This window comes from Folsomia candida, unplaced genomic scaffold, assembly GCF_002217175.1.
Source record: "Folsomia candida strain VU population unplaced genomic scaffold, ASM221717v1 Fcan01_Sc004, whole genome shotgun sequence".
Classification (NCBI taxonomy): Eukaryota; Metazoa; Arthropoda; class Collembola; order Entomobryomorpha; family Isotomidae; genus Folsomia; species Folsomia candida.
Window position 1 is genome coordinate 664,744 of NW_019091196.1, and position 21,920 is coordinate 686,663.

The 21,920-nt window shown below is 37.1% G+C and overlaps 4 protein-coding genes across 5 annotated transcripts; 3 read left to right on the forward strand and 1 right to left on the reverse strand.

The window, feature by feature from the left end:
- The first annotated feature begins 1,336 nt into the window (after positions 1 to 1,336).
- Positions 1,337 to 3,025, forward strand: LOC110848691 (fatty acid-binding protein, adipocyte). The gene is made up of 3 exons (XM_022095959.2): positions 1,337 to 1,483; positions 1,934 to 2,018; positions 2,613 to 3,025. Exons 2-3 carry the CDS (start codon positions 1,952 to 1,954, stop codon positions 2,936 to 2,938), a joined length of 393 nt encoding a protein of 130 aa, XP_021951651.1. The 5' UTR covers positions 1,337 to 1,483; positions 1,934 to 1,951; the 3' UTR covers positions 2,939 to 3,025.
- Positions 3,026 to 3,891: 866 nt separating this feature from the next.
- On the forward strand, positions 3,892 to 5,762 carry LOC110848162. Of its 2 annotated transcripts, XR_004834661.1 has the most exons (4): positions 3,892 to 4,116; positions 4,205 to 4,453; positions 4,909 to 5,175; positions 5,630 to 5,762. XR_004834661.1 is itself a non-coding variant. In XM_022095301.2 (3 exons), exons 1-3 carry the CDS (start codon positions 4,095 to 4,097, stop codon positions 5,085 to 5,087), a joined length of 450 nt encoding a protein of 149 aa, XP_021950993.1. In that variant the 5' UTR covers positions 3,893 to 4,094; the 3' UTR covers positions 5,088 to 5,415. The 2 variants fall into 2 exon arrangements, 1 of the variants encoding a protein (XP_021950993.1); XM_022095301.2 differs by lacking the exon at positions 5,630 to 5,762 and having other exon boundaries at positions 3,893 to 4,116; positions 4,909 to 5,415.
- On the reverse strand, positions 5,682 to 14,700 carry LOC110848161 (glutamate decarboxylase-like). The gene is given in 11 exon segments (XM_022095300.2): positions 5,682 to 6,211; positions 10,227 to 10,376; positions 10,440 to 10,518; positions 11,126 to 11,193; positions 11,722 to 11,893; positions 11,965 to 12,044; positions 12,124 to 12,242; positions 13,084 to 13,398; positions 13,401 to 13,520; positions 13,961 to 14,123; positions 14,194 to 14,700. Coding segments are annotated over 11 exon segments (1,644 nt in total). The 5' UTR covers positions 14,200 to 14,700; the 3' UTR covers positions 5,682 to 5,839.
- A 213-nt stretch (positions 14,701 to 14,913) lies between these two features.
- LOC110848224 (piwi-like protein Siwi) lies at positions 14,914 to 20,766 on the forward strand. Its single transcript, XM_022095386.2, has 12 exons — positions 14,914 to 15,163; positions 15,498 to 15,569; positions 15,707 to 16,776; positions 17,223 to 17,373; positions 17,433 to 17,574; positions 18,001 to 18,170; positions 18,589 to 18,716; positions 18,795 to 18,954; positions 19,273 to 19,318; positions 19,399 to 19,474; positions 19,553 to 19,725; positions 20,199 to 20,766. Exons 2-12 carry the CDS (start codon positions 15,518 to 15,520, stop codon positions 20,461 to 20,463), a joined length of 2,433 nt encoding a protein of 810 aa, XP_021951078.1. The 5' UTR covers positions 14,914 to 15,163; positions 15,498 to 15,517; the 3' UTR covers positions 20,464 to 20,766.
- The last annotated feature ends 1,154 nt before the right edge of the window (positions 20,767 to 21,920 follow it).

Sequence of the window (21,920 nt, forward strand, 5' to 3'; positions counted from 1 at the left end):
TTTTCATAAGTTTTTCATAAATTTATCATAATATAAGTAAATCGTAAATTTATTGCGATTATTTATTGCTCATTTTCATTAAATATTTCGTAACTTTTGTAAAAAAAATATAAACTTTCACTGCTCAGAAACAATTATCTATAAGCATTTATAATATAAACCTTTTACACATTTCCCTCTTCGACGCTGTGGTTTTACGTTTTTCAGAAATTTGTTATAAATTCGTATTCATGGCTATTTATTCCTCATTATCATATGTAAATTCGATAGAATATATTTTACTGAATTTGTAATTTACATATATTTTTAGTAAATTTTATTTAATCGTAAATTTTGTTTTTCAAAATTTCGTAAATTCGATTCACAATTGAAAATTATGAAATCATCTCGTGATAATGACGATTCGTCTCAAAGTTTAAGTTTTGCTGGATCTGAATGAATCACTCATTCCGTAATTTTCCTACATGAATGACCAGGTAATGTCTAATTAATGACCATATATCACACTTGGACTGGACTGGACTTGCCTATTTTTTTTACATCTTCATGTGCAAGTAAATACAATGACATAAAACCCAAGCCACCGGTTTTTGTCCTGTTCAAGGTCCAAAAATTGTATGTATGTACAAATACAGATAAGCAGTAATTATCAATCATCAAGTACAAAAGGCCATTATGCGATCTCATCCCAATTTCAGTCACACACTTTCATTCAATTGAATCAGTCAAGCAGTAGAAAGATAATAAGTCATGCTAATAATCGCGTAAACCACACATTACACAAAATCAGGGGCCGCGGAAGCCGTGGGGACATCGGGGGACATTAACATTGTAGGATGGGGGGAGGGAGGCAGGGGTTTATATAACATGGGGAGATGATGCGGACATCGAACAACCGTGGGGACATTGTCCCTCTGTCCCCACCCACGCTTCCGCGGCCACTGCATAAAAGCACGCTATACTCGTCTAATCAGTGACCGCGGAAGCCGTGGGGACATCGGGGGACGGTAACATTGTAGGATGGGGGGAGGGCGGGATTTATATAAGATGGGGAGATGATGCGGACATCGAACAACCCTGGGGGCATTGTCCCCCTGTCCCCACCCACGCTTCCGCGGCCACTGGCGTAAACCACACATTACAAAGTATAAGTAATTAAGTAAGTAGTGTTGTACTTGCACCTTTGCAGTTTGTACCGTGTTTTTTTTAAACCGACTTTTTGGCACAATGTAGTATTGCATCCGTGGTTTGGAGTTTGGTTTGGTGATGATGATGACTGATGATCATGTTAGTTTATTAATGTTAACGTATGTATCGTCACTTTGTTTAAGTGTGACAAAAAGCATTGTAATTTGCACAAGATGCAATTTTCCATGGTGGGATTGGCGATGATATAAATTTGTGATGTGGACCCACTTCCTCTTCACTTGCTGATTTGTCTCTCCATTAGTCGGACTGGATTCTTCTCTTTGGTCGTAAAAAAGTAAGTAATTTAACACTTGTTAGTTTATAAATTCGTTAATTTTTATGGGGGCGAGTAATAAAATGTAATAAAATAAACATCCATCAGGTTACTCAGTCAGTGGTTCTGAATGTATGGAGAGGAGTTAGATTTATAGTGTGATTTAATTATGGGGATTAAATTAGGGATTAAATTTATGATTAAATCTTGACGAACAAAAATTATGGATTAAATTAGCAATTAAATCTTGGCGAATAAATTTAGGAATCCACTTGCGATTAAATCATGTGGAATAAATTAGGGATTTAATTTGCGAATAAATCATTACAAATAAATCAGGGAATAAATAATAAATTTGGGATTAAATTTGCGAATAAATGCGAATAAATTATGGGGAATAGATTTGCGAATTAGTCCTGGATTCTGACATGTGCACTAAAAGTTTTTCTGTTTTTTTTTTTGTTCTTTCAGAAACTCAAATACTTCAAAATGTCTATTGTCGGAAAGTACGAAATGATCTCCAGCGACAACTTCGGGGAATACTTGAAGGCTGTCGGTAAGTAAAATTATTTGGAAATTTACTGTTTTTTAAGAGTTAAAGTTTCCATCATTCATTAAATGCATGCAAAGAGATAAAAAGCGAAAAAAACTTTGTTCAAGTATGTAAAATTCAATTAGTTCTCGTCTTATCGCGAATTTCTTGCCTGGACATTGTGATTGATTACAAGTTGACGTTTAGAATCGCGACAAGGCTAAAATTAAATAAATAGATTACACGATTACATGAAATAACACTTGAACTTGAAACTTATACTTTGTTGGATGGATCTGTCATAAAGATAAAAGTGTGCCATTTTTTTCGCGATATGCAATAAATTGCAACTTTTACATGCAGTGTTTTGGCTGCAATAAGTAACCACTTGCAAGAAATAACGGCAAGAAAGTGGTTTCTTGAAGCTAAATATTTTTGCAAAGTGCGCGAAATGCATGGCGCAAAAATGCCGAGAAAAATGCATGTTTCTTGCGTTTCTTGCTCTGTAGTCCAAAAAAATGTAGCAAACCCGCAAAAAACGAAACACTTTCTACATCATTTCTGGAAACTAATCCAAATAAATTATGAACAGGAAATAAATTCCCAATTTTCTTCCAGGTGTCGGCATGATCCAGCGAAACCTCGCGGAGAAGGCCAAGCCCACCGTGGAGATTAGCGAAAGTGGGGGCAAATACACCCTCAAGACGCTCACAGCCCTGAAAAATACGGAAATTGTGTTCACCCTGGGCCAAGAATTCGACGAGGAGACGGCCGACGGGCGCAAATCCAAGTCGACCATGACCAAGGAGGGCGACAAGTTGGTCCACGTCCAAAAAATTGGTGACGAGGCGGCCACCACGACCAGAGAATTTTTCCCCACCGAAATGAAGGCCGTCTTCTCCGCCAAGGGCGTCGTTGCGACGAGAGTGTACAAAAGATTGTAGATTTTTTTGTCCTGTTTTTCAAAAATTTGTAAATTGATCTTTTAAAAAATGAGGTGAATAAAGTGTGAATTTGGATTTAAAATATAATTTTTTTCAAAATCTTTCATACTTATTCAACATTCTTTAAACATCATTTTTTCAATTGTTTTCTTCAACATTTTTAAGAAAGTCGTGCATTGAATTGCTCCAGCATACATAAAATTTGAAATAATTTGAGAGTTAAAATAAACATTTCGAAAATTTAAGAGAGCAGTTTACAACAATATGAAAAAATGAGAATTGACAATTTCCGGAAATTTCATTTGTTTTAAGAATTAATGTCACAAATTGAAATGTTCATCAAGCATAAATAAAATTTGGAATAATTCGAAATTTCACCGATGCTAAAATTTGCTTAAAACTTTTCGAAAACCAGTTTACAAAAATAAAAATCCAAGTCGACCATTACCATAAATTTTAAATTTTTAACATTGATAAAATCCTTTTAAGGTCGGAATCCAGTGTGTACTTAAAAAATGCATTGCACTGAAATTATCTAGTATGCCAAGGGCCGAAATTTGGTTTCCCGAAAATTGAGGAGTGAAGTTGATAATTATTATTTTAAAAAACAGTGGATAATATTGAAGCAAGAAGTGCGTTGGAGAGGAAATTGAAACACCAATTTGAGACGGGAAAAGGCAGAAAGTTGAGACGGGAAATTGAGACAAAAAGTTGAGACGGGAAATTGAGACAAAAAGTTGAGACGAGAAAAGCCAGAAAGTTGAGACGGGAAATTGAGGCAAGAAATTGAGACTGTAATAAATCTAAACGATATATGGGCTAACTTCTAAATATAATTAATTAATCACTACATTTCATTATAATGATGTATATTTTTTGCGAAGTTTCGCCAAAATTTCGACGTGGAAATGCGATACGCACCGATATTTCGCAACGAACCCCGAATGTTCAGGCCGGGATCTGATTTTGGATCTGATTCTCTCCAGCCAGAAAACGTGACTTTGTTTTTTAATCGCTAAATTTAATTAAAATTAATTCTTTCTCCTTACTTAAAATACTTTTTGTGATAAATAAATTATACTTTTTACCAGACTGGTTGTGCTTATCTAAAAAGATAACGTAAAAAGTTGGCCTGAACGGGAACAAGGAGAATAAAATGAATACGTCCAGTGGATCTGGTAATTTCAAATTTATTTAGTTTAAATTCAATTATTTACAAATTTAGAAATAGTGTTAACTTATAATTGATAACGTCTTATCCTTTAGCCTCAGGTTCTTCGATTGGTGGCAGCGGCGGCATTGGGGCTTTAACTTCCTTCATAAAACTAGGATTTTTGGGAATTGGAATCTTCGGAATTGTCCATCTTATCGGGTGCTACTTCTTATCTTGGATTATCGGACATGACTTCTCCACCGTGGTTTACGTCACGGCCGCCGCAGTGGTGACGGGGACCCTGGTCGTGTTTACAATTTCGTTTCTCGTCACATTAAATATCGTGTTAACGGCAGTTACAGGTAAAAATTAAGAATTGTTAAAATACAGTATTTTGAACTCCGTTCTTGCCAGGATTTGGAGTTCCGGAGCTGTTACACCCACAAAACGAAAATCTACTTAGAGAAGGCAACAGTCACACGAAAATACGTTTTTTTGCTAAGAAATTAACTTTTTATCGTGGTCAAACTACTTTATTTAAAAAAAATCGTGAAAAAAATGCATTTTGACACCGATAAAATGTCAATTTTATCATATCATAATATCATAAAACCAGTATTTTAGTATGACTGCTGCCTTCTCCACGTAGATTTTCCGTCGTTTTGTGGGTGTAACATCACTGCAAATCCAAGAAAGGAGCTTAAAACACTGTGTTTTGACCATCTTTGAAATTACAAAAATAACGATTAATTAATTAATTATTTAATTACTGTGTTAATTATTTATTCGTGTCCTGATCTTATTTATTTATTTATAGGTCTCAGTCAAGGCGCTATGAACATGTTTGGTGGAATGGGTACAATGCCCGGTGGGGGAGGAGGAGGAAGTCGCGAATCAAGCATGGGTTCCGTCAATGGAAACCAGAGATCTCACATTTCCGAAGTGATTGGAGACATCGACCTCGATCATACCGACGGAGGGATGAAATTGGATTAATTAATTCAGTGGCTAAATTTAAATACGCTTTTAATTAAAGTATTTATTTATATGTATTTATTTAATATTGCGAGAAGTGTAGATTAAGGTAGGACTCGTCATCAAAATTGTCAAAATCATCACATTTGTAATCATTTCTTGGCTCTGGGAACTTATTTTAAAATTCTGGATCACAAATTTGTAGTCAGTGAGTTGATTAATGGAATGGTGACGAGTTTTTTGGGCCAGTTTCGACGAGTTCCAATGTTTCTGAAGGTGTCTTAAATTTCCTCCTTCAAAAAAGTTTCAAAATCTTGAGTGTATATTTCTTTTAAAAAATTGGCTACGACCTCCTGTACAATTTTGACATTTTTTGAAGGAGGAGCTCTCAAGTTTAAGAAACCTTCAGAAAAATTGGAACTCGTCGAAACCGGCTCAAAAGCTACGCCATTCCATTAATCAACTCACTGACTACAAATTTGTCGTCCAGAATTTTAAAATAAATTCCCAGAAACGAGAAATTACTAAAAATGTACTGATTTTGACCAATTTATGTCGATAAGTCATCGTGTCTTATCTTAAATAAGTTATTTTGTGATGTACAAATCCATATTCTTCAGTCAATAGTTCTTTATTATGGCGTCAATCGTGTTTAACTTAATTAAAAGGCATTTCATTATATTATTTAAAAATTAATTGAGCAAAATTCCATCATTTTTATTATCATTGTTCACGTCACATTTAAAATCTTGTTCCTTTTTTTCTAAAATTTTTCACAAGTCACGTCCCAACCGATCCAATTCGTCAATGAGGAAGTCAATATCGTCCTTCTGCACGGCCGGGTTTGAAATTATGTTTCTGAAAAAGTTGGGAATTTTGCCCTGCGGTTGATAACTGATCATCAAGGTGCCCTTCTCCATCATTCTGCGTTTCAGTTGGAGCGTCACTTTGCCTAGGATTTCCTGCTTTTCGGCGGAATGGGGCTGATTTCGGTACCGTTCGGGAATGTACCAGAAGCAAACGTTGGTGCATTCGGGTTCTTCTACGATAAGGTAGAACTTATCGGGATGGGATTTTAAGCAGGCGACCATATACTCGGTGACGCCCATCATGTGGTCGATGGCTTTTTCGAGGCCGGATGTTCCCTGAATTTTTGAGGAAATTTAGAATTTACACAATTAATCAAGGTCTCGCAGCGTATGCTCTCCGATTTTGAGCAAACTAGTGTCAATCGATCGCAAATTTGATTAGGATGAAATTTGCGAATGACACGATCTCCCAATGGGCACGTGAGGCAGAGATATTTGCATCCGAAGAGGAGAAATAGCGCAGTGAAGTTGGAAAGTGTAAAATTTGTCAACTTTAAAAGTTATGAATCAAGTGCAACTATTTCACAAAGATGTGAAAGCATGCGAAAGCTACATGTGATTTATGACTCGTCACCAAAATTGCCACAGTTTTAATCATTTCTCATCTTTGGAAATTTATTTTAAAATACAATTCTGGAGGTAGATTTGATGTCTTTATCTATTTGTTAACCTTTTAAAAACGGATTCCACCAATAAGGTGGAGGGCGATTTCGATCTCTTGGCGACGGACTACACCAATAAGGTGTAGGCCAACTTTTTCTCGTTGGCGACGGATTCCACCAATAAGGTGTATGGTTACAGAATTCCGTTGAGACCGGGCTACATCAATAAGGTGTAGGAAAAAATAAAAATAAAATGACCGAGAAAATTTTCTCAGTTCCATTCTTTCCTCCTTATTTGTCGTTGGTTTTTCTTCAAGCCTGAACTAATTTTTTTAGAGTTGTAGTTGTAGTGGGGGGAGGAACTCGGAGGAAGTGCATCAGAGGTCACGCCGCGCCCCCGAAAAATTATCCAACATTGGCGCCGCTAATAAATTGGTCGGCGTTGACCTCTGACCTGTATCATGTTGTAAATATGATACAGTTCATATTTTTTTTAAATTATCACAACGTTCTCTTTAGCTAATATATTCGCAATAGTGTCACCACCGATCGGAACAAGTCACAGAACACTGAAGGACAAAATTATAGCTAATAACTTGTTTAAAATATAAAATGCATCCCAAAATCAGTGTCATCAAATTGATGACATGAATGATGACGATTTATTCGTTTAGTTTATTTTTGTAGTACTATCAAAATCAAATCCGATCTTTTTATCAAAATTAATATCGTGTGTTCATTTGGTTCAGTTGCAATTTCATGTTAAAAATGTATTATGTTCTAATTTTTGTTGTCGAATCAGTTCCAGGTCTCTAATAAATCATAACTGCATCAGTAGAATATTCAAAATCGGTTTGCATTAATTCAGTCCCCAACTGATTTTATCACCGCCCCACAAGTCGGTCTCAATGGTATTCTGCCCCCCAGTAAATCCGCCCCCAAATGCAATAGAAACCATTTTTAATTCCGTTTTTAAATGGTATCCAGGTCAAAATTAATTAGTTTTTATAAGGTTAAAAGAAAACCTACATGAAAATTACATATATGTAATGGTATTCACAGTAACCGATTATTGCGATTATAATCATTATCGATTATAATCACCGAAAAATTCTCTATGGGGAAAAATAAACCAATGTGATTATAATCGTCAAAAAAATAATCCTCTCCGAGGACGATTATTTGGATTATAATCCTTGATCCAAATGCAATTTTTTTAAAGCGTCCGAAAAAGTAGCCGTTGCTATGATACCATTTAATGAATCCTGCTGGATATTTTAGGCAAAATAATCAAAATACAACAATAATCTGGTGCGTTCATGGTATATGATTATAATCGATTGTGATTATAATCGTCCTCACGATTATAATCGGTTACTGTGAATACCACTATCTAAACTATATAAAGCAGGCGAGTGTATCGCTGCTGGCTGGCTGGGTCGGTGGCTTATTTGAGAAGTTAGCCTCTCCTTTTCTCTCTCCACTCTGCAGAGAGAACAGGAGAGGCTAACTTCACTAATGTTGGGGCAACGGGCTTATCGACGGGCCTATTTTGCACGTCGATTGACGGGCTTCTACACTAGTTACATATAATTACCATTACATATATCGTCGTCAAAACGATCAAATTTTCAAGTACTATTTGTTTACTTAGGGTTAGTCTAGATTACAGAACGTGTCGAAAACTATTAATTTTTGGGCGAAATATTCGTTGTTGGATATTTTGAATGATTTCATCGTATTCCTTTTCTCATGAGGAATGAAGTTATCATTTCCAAAAAGCATAGCTTTTAAAGCCGGCAGCAGATTTTCTTTGAACCACTGTTCATCTAAAAGTTTGCAAAATGCATAAAAAAAATTTTATGTCCATTTGAAAAAAGTGTCGATCTGAAGTTTCAAATCAGAATTAAAGCACTGAAGGCGCATAACCGGACGTAACTACTTTATCTTTATGCAAAATAATTTAAATTCCGAATATTAAAAAAAGAATGGCTGCGTACTGGGCGGTAATCCGAGCGCTGTCAGAGAAAAACTTTCGCGTCGACCTCATATCTTCTGATCCTCGCTGAAGCTGTGCATATCTTGGTGAATAATTCAGCTCAGTGTACGCCCAGGGACCTGACACTTCGTTGCCAGTTGATTTTGAATTGAGAAAAAAATTATTGCCTTGTCCACATCAATTTTTCTTACGAGCGTCGGGTTTCTTACAGTTCGGGGAGCATGCGTTCGACGAGTGTGGCACCATCAAATTTCTTGCCTGGTTCCTTTTTTCAACTGAATCCTTTATTTTAGATATTGGGCCATTATAAATGACAATTTTTTCATTCTGGAGTTGGTTTAGTATTGTTTTGTACGTCATTATTGGCTGGCAAACTATTTTAACGGCATGTAGCTCTTTGGGGTCAATTTTTGGACCCATCTTTAAAATTTCGAAATTGAGCTTTTTAGTCGCGGTGCAGCTTGAACCGAGCTTCCAGAAAAGTTTCGAATATTTGGAATTGGCGCCATTATTTAACGTATATGGGAAAATTGCTACACGTTCTGTAATCTAGACTAACCCTCAGGAGGGGAGCTTGCGAGGTTGATAATAACAGATCTTGGTGCCCTTTGGATATGTGGTAGGGACCTATGAGTGTACTAAAACCCTGAAGTAGTTTGACTCCATGGCCACATTTGCGCCCGCCACACCCACTCAAAAATGCCCAAAAAACGCTTTCAATCGAGTTTTTACTCACTCGAATCCACGTCAAAAATCCAATTTTACTCGGATTTTGAAATTTCTTTCACCATTATACTCCCAGATAGTTGCTTTCTTCAATCCAATATCAAACCCAATTTTATTGATGATTATTTCGCAAACATAATTTGTTTTGTTGATGACTACAACAATGCTCATTCAGAATTTTAAATTTTAAAAATACTAAAAATTTCGAAAAAATTGAGTTTGACATTGGATTGAAGAAAGCAACTATCTGGGAGTATAATGGTGAAAGAAATTTCAAAATCCGAGTAAAATTGGATTTTTGGCGTGGATTTGAGTGAGTGAAAACTGGGGTGAAAGCGTTTTTTGGACATTTTTGAGTGGGTGTGGCGGGCGCAAATGTGGCCATGGAGTCAAACTACTTCAGGGTTTTAGTACACTCATAGGTCCCTACCACATATCCAAAGGGCACCAAGATCTGTTATTATCAACCTCGCAAGCTCCCCTCCTCAGTAATTTAAAATTTGCACATAAAATTAACGAATGAATTTTCTGTGCAAATTTGGGGGTCGATTTTATAGGATGCGTTTTCTCCTCTTCGGATGCAAATATCACGGCGAAATGTGTCCATTAGGAGATCGTACCTTTCACAAACTTCATCCTAATTTTTGTCATCGATTACGTGTGCAAAAAATTGCAAAAATTTATGATCCAAATGAACTTTACAAAATAAAAATTAATACTTATGTGATGTCTAACCAAGTTAGGTTAGGTTAAAAAAAGACGATCTTTCGAGAGAAATACTGCTAACCGAAATTTGCATAATTAAAAATTATAACAAATTAAAAAATCGTATCTTCCCTGAATAAAAACTTGTTCGAAATGTGATTGCAATTTGCAAACGAATTAGAAAATTTTTGCAATAGTTATCAAATTAAATGTTGTTGTTTGTGCAAAATGTGCATTTTTCGCAATTTTGCTTACTTACATGAGCACGCCATTTCAACCACAATTTGTAAATGTCGTTCCGTCTCCCACACTGGATGACCTTATCGCCCGTGTCGTACCGCACGTCGTAGTGCTTATCGGGTTGGAAGAGGTAGGCGGCGTGGGTCGAGTTGCAACTGGCCAAGTGACCCTGTAAAATTAGGTCTAGGTCAATATTTTGCGTATTTTTAAGGGGACTGATAAGACGACAAACCTTTTCCTTAAAGTGGACGGTGGAACATTGCAGCGACGTGGTGAGAAGTTTGTGAGGGTTCCAGGTTAAAGATCTCGCCCTGAAGGAAAGATTATTTTATATTATGCAAATTTTGGCAGGAAGTTTAATGATATTAATCGGAGTATTTATGTAATTCTTAAGAAAAAACGCCAAAATATTTTCGAAATAGGCACAAAAAGAGGTAAGATTCTTCGGAAAATTTGTAAGGGGATATGTATTCACGAAAAATTGCTGCTGAAATATGTGGTTATTTAATATTCACGAAAAATAACGCCAAAATATTTACCAAATATGTACGAAATAAATCATATTTTCGCAAAATTCATATTTTTGAATATTAATGCTCTGGATTTTTTTTGCTTTACTTTGAGCAAAAAAATGTCGTCCCACATCGTTTACATAAATACCTATCTACAAAATATGTACGTATTAAAAAAAATATGAAGGTTTCCACATTCTTTAAATAATAGCGGAAATATTTATATGCCTGAAAACCTCGAAATATGCGACAATGTGTAAAAATATTTTGAAATTTTTAAAAGTTTATTTGAAATTTTTGTGCTCTATGCGAGTTAGTGAACACAAGCACAAAGTTTGACCATCGGTCATCAAGTGAATGAAAAAGTTGAAAATAAATACATATCCGCCCTCTGATAACAACTTACCTCTCAACCCCGTCAAATCGACCTTGACGATACTTCTTGGAGAGGAGGAGACTTCCACCCCAGGCCCCCTGAAATTAAAAAAATGAATAAATTCCTCCTAAATTATTATTTGTAATAATAATAGTAATAGTGAAATGCCACTTAAATTATTTAGACAATTTTGTCTGTTTAAAATGTGTGGCAGATGATATTTCTAAATTCTTAAACAAATTCGCAAAAATTATTTCCTTCTCGATTTTATTATCCTTACGTCTTTTATCGATATAAAATTCGTATTTTTATTAATCTTGTCTCTTAAAATGAGCAATTTTGTAATTTGATGTGATTGCATATTTAAAATTGAATATTTTCTCAATTCACCAAGTTTTCGCACATAAATGTACCCAGACAATTAATAATATGTGAATAAATTTCGCACTTTTTATGCGCAAAAGTTTCTCATAATGACCTAATTTATCTTTTCAATTATTTATTATAAAAATATCTACTTCCGGCGCATCATTCTGTCAAATTTGCAAACCTCTAATTTTTGCATAATTTGCATTTCTGAACACAATTTCAAATCTCCTCTGCAAAAATTTGTAAACGTAACTCACATCAATATGCAACCACAAGTTGTGCTTGTCGCAAATATCGGCGATGTCATTGATGGGGTCGAACGCTCCAAAAACGGTACTCCCGCCCATCGCGGTGACAAAGAAGGGTTGCGATCCTGCCTCCTTCGCCTTCACGACGAGTCTCTCCAACTCCTCGGGAATCATCTTTCCCCTGAAAGGAAAGCGATATCATCTTATCATTATCAACCGATAAGCCAGAACTGTAATAAATTCGATAAGTACCTCTGGTCACAAGGAACGTTTACACAATGTTCCGTCCCGAATCCTGCCACTACGGCGGCTTTCATGATGGAATAGTGCGACTATTTAAAAGAGTAAAATGTTGATAAGTGTGTCTTATTAAAGATAAGTCGTTATCAATTAAATCTTGATGTTTCTTACATGCTCGGAAGTAAAAATAATGGGTTCCTTCACCATCGACCGCATCCCTTGCTTCTTATAATCCGGAAACATGCAGTGTCTCGCGACAATTACGGCGTACAAGTTGGAAATTGAGCCACCTGGGTAAGATATCATCAATGATAACTTATCATTGATAAGGCAACTCAAAATGGAGGTCTCCCAGCGATTTTGGGCAAATTAGTCTCAATCTACCACAAATTTAATTAGTATGAAATTTGCGAAAGACACGATCTCCCAATGGGCACGTTTGACAGAGATATTTGCATCCGAAAAGGAAAAAACACACAGAAAATTTGGAAAGTGTAAAATTTGTCGGCTTTTTGGTGCGTTTTCTCCTCTTCGGACGCAAATATCTCTTAATTCATTTCGTCTTCTATGTGATTTTGTAAATTTTTATTGTTTAACGCCGTTGAAATTATTTTCAAATAGATTTGATCAATTTTAGTTTTAAATTAGATTAAATTTTAGTAAACCAGCAAAAAACATTTGTCCGAGTTCATAAAAAAATTTTTTTTTCAAAAGACACGATCTCCAAATTTGTCCGAGATATTTGCATCAGAAGTGGAGAAAGCACACCCGAATTCCGACAAATTTTACACTTTCCAACACTAGGGTGCGTTTTCTCCTCTTCGGATGCAAATATTTCTCTCTGTCAAAAGCGCCCATTGGGAGGTCGCGTCTTTTGCAAATTTCAATTTCATACTAATCAAATTCGTGATCAATTGACACGTGCTGAAAATCGGAGAGCATGCGTAGGGAGACCTCCATTGTCAGCACAGGTCGCGGAAGCTGTGGGGACATCCGGGGAGGACATTAACATTGCAGGATAGGAGAGGGAGGGATTTATATAGCAAGGACAGATGATGGGAACACATTATCCTTCCGTTCCGTACCCGCACTTCTGCGGTCACTGATTATCAGTACAAGATAAGCTCTTACCCGGCGCCATGATCGTATCCCCTCTCGTATACCCGATAATCTCTCGCATCTTTCTAAACACGAATTTCTCCATGAGTATGAAAACGGGGGCGATCTCGTACGTGAACATGTTCGTGTTGGCCGTCGCCGTGATGAACTCGCCGGCCAAGGACATCGTATCCAAGCCGTTGGAGAGCTGGTTAAAAAAATGGGGGTGTCCCGTTCTCACGACGTGTTTCAGCGTGGTTTCGCAATCCTGCAGAATTTCGGCGAGGTTTCGAGGCTCATCGGGGAGGGAGAAGTCCATCAGTTTCATGAGTTCGGGTGGGTGGTGAATTCCAAGACGGGTTCGTTCCTATCACTGGATTTTTTTACGTAGTCGAGAATTAGGGAGAGCACCCGGGTGTAGAAGGTGGTGAGAGGGGGGAAACCGGAAGTCGGGTTGTGGGGGAGGAGATCTGTGAGAAACAAAGGAGGAAAATTTGCAGTGTGCGAAATGTATGCAAATTTTTGCAAGAGTGGGCAAAATCCAGTGTTTTGAGCTCGGTTCTTGCCAGGGTTTAGATTTCCACGGGCGTTAACCCCCCCCCCAAAAAAAGATGAGAATCTGCATCCAGAAGGCAACAGTCTTATGAAAATAGAGGTTTTGTGCAGAAATTAACTTTTTATCGCTGTCAAAACCGCATTGATTTCATGATTTAAAAAAATACAGTGTTTGACCGCGTTTAAAACATTAATTTCTTCAGAAAACCCATATTTTCGTACAACTGTTGCCTTCCCCATGTAGATTTTCGTCATTTTGTGGGTATAACAGCCCCGAAAATCCACCCTGGCAAGAACTGAGGTCAAAATACGCTATTTTTCCCACGTCCGAAATTTTGTCAGCAAAAATTGTGACCTTTGTAGAAAAGTTTGCTAATGTCAGATGACGTTGGGGTGGAATTGTCCCCCCGCTTGGTGGACATGGTCCGTCTGTCGTTGTGGTGGTCATTGAAAAGGTCATTGAAACTCCGAGGAACGCCACGACGTGACGAGAAGATCGTTCTGAATATGATTGGTGGCTGTGTGCAAAAGCGTCACATTCATTAAATTAGGTTGGGTTTCGATAATTCGTGTTTTTATAAAGCTTACCAACATGATAAGATAAAATTTTTGGTATTCAAAACTTTCCCCAGAATATCAACAATACATTTTCCGAAATTGTTTTATATTTATTAGTAATATTATTTTTAATTACTGTTGGAGATCTAAAAACAACCTGTCACAAAATTAGTTCGATAAAAATCTGCGTCCAATAAAATCAGTCGTGTCAGTGTAAAAATTTATAAAATAGAAATTCCTGTGTTTTATTTAAAAATCCACATTTACACATTGAACATTATATCTCTTCCCTTCCGACCGAACAAAAGTTTATAGTTTTCACAATTATAAATTAACTAATATTAATCATGCAAATGTTCTAAATTCCAATTATTCTTATTTTAAAATTCTTCCTAACTCGTAAATCTCACAAAATTCCTTCTGACCGGATGTCATACAGGATGAACTGACCTCTCAATTTCGGGTCAAGCTGAAGAAGAAGAAGGACCACGAAATCGGAGAAGGTACAAGATAAGATAGAATAAAATCAAATGTGTGTGCTTGTCAGCCTAGATTTTTTTAACATGAGCATTCTTAAAACTTATCATTATGTACATACACTCTTAATTATCTTAATTATAACGCAATTTGCATATTTGTTGTGGTGATAGATAAGAGCATCAAAATAAATTTACCTAATTTGATACCATATAAATTCTAACTTTTATGAATGAATGAAAGAATGAGGTGACTGCATGTTAATGAAGTACGGCGACTCACAGTTTGCGAGGGGTGGAATGGAAACTCTTATTCTTAAAATCTGTGGAGTAACTGGAACGTTTTTTTTTTGCTTGCTTGCTAAAGAATAAAGACGAACCAATCAAGCAATCACAGGAAAGTGTGGCAGCCAGCAGATTTACTTTAGTTTTAGTGTGTTCGATTCTCGACCAGGTTGACGAGACTCTGATCGAGCCAAAATATTAATTTGCCGTGTCTTGGTTTTGGTCTTCGTCCAGAACAGGTGAGTTTTGTTTAATTACTTTTAAATTAATTTGGTAAAGTTTAGGTCGCTTTGTATCATGTGCCAATTGATAGATAAGTATGTGTGGTTAGATCTCTTATCTATGTTGTAAGGGGCACGTTCGTAAACTTCGTAACGCAAATTTTTGTTTTTTTGACACCCACCAACCCCCTTTCTAACATGTGTCACATAGGCACGATATCATTGGGTCCTGACCACCCACCCCTTTATGTTGTGAAGTTTACAAATGTCCCCTCGAGCAGGAACAGACAGTTTTTGTGTTTTGCATATTAATAATTAATATTTAATTAATATGTGCAATTAATTGGTGCAGGCTATTGTTTTAAATACAAAATGGAGGTTCGACAGCGACCTGTAGAGCAGGCGCAGGCCCAAGAACATGTGGGTAAGTAAACAAAGAAGAAATTATTAAATTTCTTGACTTTTATAATTAATTTTCAAGTAATCATTTTAAACGTGGTTAATAAAATTTAGGCCCAATTAATTTTATGACATTTAGTTTATGATTGTTTATAAATGCAGGGCCACCCCCACCACGACGAGAAGGGTACGGATTCGGCCGAGGTTACGACCACGTTCGAACCAGACCGGACGGCTTGGGAAAAACCGGAACATCTGGCACCCCCCAAAAATTATTCGCCAACTATTTTAAATTCCAGATGAAGAAAACCATCGAGTTTTTCCTTTACAAGGTCACATTCTCCCCAGAAATCGAAACGATCGGAAAACGTTCCAAACTCCTCCACACCCTAGACGACCAGCTCGGCCCCTACTTATTCGAGGGCGTCCAACTCTTCACGACACACATCATCCCTCCCGAACACATGTCGCTGACCGCCTCCTTCCCCTCCCATCCTGAACAAGAGTGGACCGTCACGATCCAATTTATCCGCCCATGCGACCCCGGAGAACCCGTCGTCACCCAGTTGTACAACGTTCTCGTCAAATCCTGCCAAGAAATCCACGGTCTCACCCGCCTCGGCCAGTACTATTTCGACGCCACCCAGAAAATCGACATTCTCCACCACAAACTCCAACTTTGGCCGGGATTCGTCACCTCGATTCGTCAAATGGAGGACGACGTCTTGTTCAACGTCGACCTGACGTTTAAGGTCTGCCGAACGGAAAGTGTTTACACGCTGATTCGAAGTATTCGAGACAGCACTCGGGGCGATTTTCGGAAAGAGTGCGAAGCCGCGATCGTCGGAAGTACGGTGATGACCATCTACAACTCGAGAACGTATAAAATCACGGGAATCAATTGGGATCAACGACCGACCGACACTTTTGAAGCGAGGGTGAAAGGGGTCCTGACGCAGGTGTCGTTTTTACAGTATTTTAAAAAGAAGGGGCTCGATATTCAACCGTCGCAGCCGATGTTGGTGGTCGGACCGACGAAACGAGATATTCGTCGGGGGCATACAGGGGATAAGATACTGCCGCCGGATATTTCTTACAAAACTGGGATCGATAATGAGATGAGGAGGAACTTTAAATTGATGAAGGATTTGGCGACCCATTTTCATTTGCCGGCACAAGGAAGGATTAATCAGATTGTGAAGTTTGTTCGGAGTATGATTGAAAATCCGCTGGTGAGTTGGGTTGGGGGTGGGATTGATGATTTTAAATGTTTGATAATTTGTTAGAAATATGTTAAAATACAAGATTTTGAGGACAAGTTTGGGTTTGGATTTTCAAGGCTGTTACACCCATAAAAAGAGGAGAATGCACGTGGAGAAGGCAACAGCTGGGCTAAAAAATGCATGCTTTGTGCAGAAATTGACTTTTTATTGTTGTCGAAATACTTTATTTTTAAGAAAATCGTGAAAACAATGAATTTTGACGACGATGAAAAGTTAATTTCTTCACAAAACTTGTATTTTCCTGTGACAGTTGCCTTCTCCACGTAGATTCTCGTATTTTTGTAGGTGTAATACCCCCGGAAATCCAAACCCTGGGAAGAAAGGAGCTCAAAATATTGTACTTTGTCCGAGTTTGTCCACCCCTGTAATTTATAAATCTATTTTTGTATTTTTAGGTGGGACAATATTTACTCCGTTGGGGAGCCCGGATTCTGGGGGTTCCGGTAGACGTGCAGGGTCGTTTATTGAGCCAGGAACTTATTCGATTTCTTGATGGCCGTAATTATTCGCCTGGCGACGATGCAGATTGGACCGCAGCGTTGAGGAGTAAATAGACTAGTTGTGATTTGTACTCATTTAAAAAAACGTTTGCTTGGGTAATACAGATGAAAAGATGTTCCTGGCAATCCCCTTGATCCACTGGGCCCTCATGTACCCTCCCAGACAGTCGGAAAACATTGACGCTTTGGTCACCATGATGCGCCAAGTCAGTCGTCAGATTGGATTTCAAGTTTCGCCGCCTTTGCCGTAAGAAAAATGATGCAAGCAGTGTTTCGAATCTGCAAGAAATGCAAGGCGCAAGAAACTGCGCCCCGCCGCTGTACCATACCTGTTCAAGAATTTAGTTTGCATTCAAAAGTCACTCATCTGAAATGACTGAATCCTTCATTCATTTACACTCAAATAGCAGAAAATTCATTTTCATTCACAACGTATCATTCACCATCATAATGAATCAAATGAATGAAAGTGAACAGGTATGCGGCGCGTGGCTAGATGGCGCATATTTCTTGATCTGTCTTCCAATTTCTGGCACCTCGCATTTTCTTCCGTGGCTTGCTTTCCATGCAGTGCAAGAAATATAGCAAACCCGCAAAAGCGAAACACTGTTTGGCTTTTAGAAGTACATATTTCGATGGTGGAAATTTATGATTACAAATTTTTGGTTTCCAGCATACGACTGAATAACGATTCAAGAAACGAATACGTAAATCAGATCAACGCCGTCGTGAATAGTTTCAGTGGTCAGCAGGCCGATCTCGCAATGGTATTTATCGTTTTGCCGCATGAAAACTCGGATATCTATGCAGCAGTCAAAGTCCAATGTACCATCCAGCGCGGAAGTGAGGACATCATTATTATTATTTGAAGTCTAATTAACAATGGAGGTTTCGCAGCGTATGCGCTCTGATTTTGAGCAAATTAGTGTCAATCGATGTCAAGTTTAATTAGGATTAAATTTGCGAAAGACACAATCTCCCAATGGGCACGTTTGGCCGAGATATTTGCATCCGAAGAGAAGAAAACGCACCGTAAAGTCGACAAATATTACACTTTCCAAATTTGCTGCACGTTTTTTCCTCTTCGGGTGCAAATATCTCGGCCAAACGTGCCCATTGGAAGATCACGGCTTTCGCAAATTTCATCCTAATTAAATTCCTGATCGATTAACGCTAATTTGCTAAAAATCGAAGAGCATACGATGGGAGACCTTCATTTTTGTAAGGGCAGATTACTTATCGAAATGTCCTATTTTTCCAGTTCCATCGCAATGTTTCTTGGCAAAGAACACGACAAGCCGGAATCTTCGATCAATCTGCATGAAAATGCTCATACAAATGAACGCCAAGCTGGGTGGGCAACCGTGGGGCCTGGTCAATCCGCTCGAGGTGATGTTTATACAAATAAATTAATAACTACCGCCGCAATTAATTAATAATATGTAAATTATTGACTTAATATTTCAGGGCCTGATGGTTATTGGCTTCGATGTCCATCATGGAACTGGGCGAAGCTATGGAGCACTTGCGGCCACAACGTCGGCAAATTTGGCGTCGTATTTCTCAACAGTTATCACATTGGAACAGGGGAATAACATGGGCGGTGAAATCGGGGCGGCGATGATAAGTCCGTTTTCTTTAATGATTTCTATAATTAATGCCAAGTTTTTAGCCCGAGTCAGGGCTTTTGTACCCGTTAGGGGTGTATGTCTGTCTTTTTATAAAACTTTTCCAATTCCGTCTTGAAATTAAAATTTGGCACCCACGTGGAATATTCAAAAGCAGAATTTACGTTCGACGATGAAGGCAAAATTTGCTGAAAAAAAGTTGTATAATCCATCTCGAAATTATTACTTGTTAGTAACAACCCGACTCGAGCTAACATTCTGGGTTTTTGTGAAAATGATAGATTTTCGTCGCAATCTTTTTTCTGTTTTCTTTCCAGAATGTTTAAAAGCGTATGGAGCCCGGAACGGAGTTTTGCCGAGCAGGTGAATTTAAAAAAATCTGTATTTCCAATTTTCTTGCTTTTTTCAATCCCAAAATCTAACTTATTGGTTTATCTTCACAGGATAATTTTCTACCGTGACGGGGTCGGAGATGGTCAACTTCGTGTTGTTGTCGACACTGAAGTGGAAGCTATCAAAGTGCGTTTTACTTTAATGAAACGTGTCTCTCATCGGTATTTAATTTTATTTTTATGATTTATGTATCTTTCTTTTCAGAGTGCTATGGCCGAAGTTTACAAAAATGCGAACCAAATGTACCCCAAGTTTACGATGATCATTGTAACGAGACGCATTAACACGCGAATCTTTCTCGCAACTGGAGATAAAAATTGCGTGCTAAACCCACTACCTGGCTCGGTTGTGGATGATGTGATCACCTGCCCGGAAAAGTGAGTGGATAATTAATTGGTTGAAATTAACGTAGGAGTGGATGCCTCATCGTCAAAATCAACACATTTGAAATCATCTGGGAATTTATTTTAAAATTCTGGACGGGAAATTTGTAGAGCAAAAGTCGTTGCCAATTTTTTGAGAAATATACACTCCAGATTTTGACACTTTTTGAAGGAGATCTCAAGTTTAAGAAGCCTTCAGAAAAATTGGAACTCATTAAAACTGGCTCAAAAAACTCGACGCCATTCCATTAAACAACTCACTGACTGCAAATTTGTCGTCCAGAATTTTAAAATAAATTCCCAGAGGCGAGAAATGATTTAAAATGTGACGATTTTGACAAGTTATGGTGCTTCGTCGTCCAGTCCTGCGTTAATTATGCGATTTAATTGGTCATTTATGAATTAACTACTACATCATTAACAAAAAACAATGCTGGCATTAATTTTTACTATGAATATATTTCCAGATACGATTTCTACCTTGTGGCACAGACGGCTAGACAGGGAACCGTGTCCCCCGTGGCGTTCAACGTCATTTACGACACGTCTGGCCTGTCAGCGGACCAAATGCAGCGTTTCACGTTCAAAGTGTGTCATGGCTATTTTAACTGGACGGGCACAGTTGCAGTTCCGGCGCCTTGTCAGTACGCCCGCAAATTGTCCATGCTGACCGGAACGGCCCTGCTGAACGAGGCGAATACCGCATTGCTGAATAATCTACATTTTCTCTGAAATTATGTATTTAACTGACTTTATGAATGAATCATTGACATGTAAAATTCTTATTTATTTAGTGATTTAGAAGATACGTAGATTAGTGTAGAGTTTTTTTTAGTGGGGGTGACGACAAAACTTGTCGAAAAGTTAGTAGTAAAATTAGCTTGACGATACGAATGCGTAGTTATTTACATATCCGATAGTTTATTTTTTTTTAACCACTCTTTTACTGTTATTGTAACGCAGATCGTGTATTTAGTTTAGGAGGGTACAAAAACTTGAGTACAATTTTTGTAATAAATTTATTATGTAAAACGACTTTGGGGTTTGAATTATGCATTATTTTGGCACTTTCGGAATTGATAGAGATGTTTTGACTGTATATATTCGTTGAAAAAGTTGCATATTTTTGGAAAAGGTTGAATATTTTTTTGAAATGGTTGCATACATAATTTTTAAAGCTTGCACATTTTTAAAAAAAAGCTTGCATATTTTTGGTATTTCTTGAATCGTGTTATGCGTTACAATTAATTCAGATGCTGTCAGGTCATGAAATGTACAAGAAATTTTGCATGAAAATCTGTATGAAATAAAAATCTGCATGAAATGAAATTTTGCATGGAATAAAATTTTGCATGAAATGAAATTTTACACGAAATGAAATTCTGCATGAAATGAAATCCTTTTAAATTTATGCTAAATAGGTTTCATAAAAACCCAATAATTTCCAAAGTTTCCCCCAAAAATTTAAAAAATACAACAATTTAAAAGTAATTTTATTACTTTCTACAAAATCTAAGCAAATTCTGGATTCATGGTACACTCTTGGTTAACATATACAACAAAGTAAATTACAAATTACTCGAATCAAAATTACATAAAATTTGTTATGATACAAAAATGTCGCAAATTTATGCCAATTTGTGTTAACAAAAATACAAACCAAAATCATACATTTTTTTCATAAAATAAATTTCTGGCGTATGTAATAAACCGATAATTTTTTTACAATTTTTTTTACCACCATCACCACCACATCACGTGTTACATTAAATTACAGTTTTCTAATTCGTTTACTATTTTAGTTTTTCCACTAATTTTTCGTATTTTCTACGGAAGACGAAGACAATTTTTTAAGGTTCTTGGTAATATTGTCGTCTATTTTAAAATTTTGACATTTTTTTGGACCAAATTTCAATTCTACTTTTTTTTACGACGGATAGAAATTCTATATTTTTCTTGGCTAAATTTCATTTTCTAAGTTCATTCCTGCTAAAATTTCAGAGAGAAATCTGAAATTTGTTTGGTTTTTTCAGGAAATTTCGGATTTGTCTCGAAATTTTCTGAAAAAAGAGTAAACAAATTTCGGATTTTTCTCAGTTTTTCACTTATCTAAGTATGTAAATTTACACCTTATGCTAATTAGTTGTCACTGAGTTATTGTCACGATAGTCGACATGATACGGGACCTT

What these genes read in the sequence shown, in the direction of transcription:
- LOC110848691 (XM_022095959.2), top strand. Translation starts at nt 1,952, where the DNA reads ATGTCTATTGTCGGAAAGTACGAAATGATCTCCAGCGACAACTTCGGG. An exon ending in GGAATACTTGAAGGCTGTCG is followed by an intron (nt 2,019 to 2,612) that starts GTAAGTAAAATT and finishes ATTTTCTTCCAG; the next exon opens with GTGTCGGCATGATCCAGCGA.
- LOC110848224 (XM_022095386.2), top strand. Translation starts at nt 15,518, where the DNA reads ATGGAGGTTCGACAGCGACCTGTAGAGCAGGCGCAGGCCCAAGAACAT. An exon ending in TTGGACCGCAGCGTTGAGGA is followed by an intron (nt 17,374 to 17,432) that starts GTAAATAGACTA and finishes TGGGTAATACAG; the next exon opens with ATGAAAAGATGTTCCTGGCA. An exon ending in AATCGGGGCGGCGATGATAA is followed by an intron (nt 18,955 to 19,272) that starts GTCCGTTTTCTT and finishes TTTTCTTTCCAG; the next exon opens with AATGTTTAAAAGCGTATGGA.
- LOC110848162 (XM_022095301.2), top strand. Translation starts at nt 4,095, where the DNA reads ATGAATACGTCCAGTGGATCTG. An exon ending in GAATACGTCCAGTGGATCTG is followed by an intron (nt 4,117 to 4,204) that starts GTAATTTCAAAT and finishes CTTATCCTTTAG; the next exon opens with CCTCAGGTTCTTCGATTGGT. An exon ending in CGTGTTAACGGCAGTTACAG is followed by an intron (nt 4,454 to 4,908) that starts GTAAAAATTAAG and finishes ATTTATTTATAG; the next exon opens with GTCTCAGTCAAGGCGCTATG.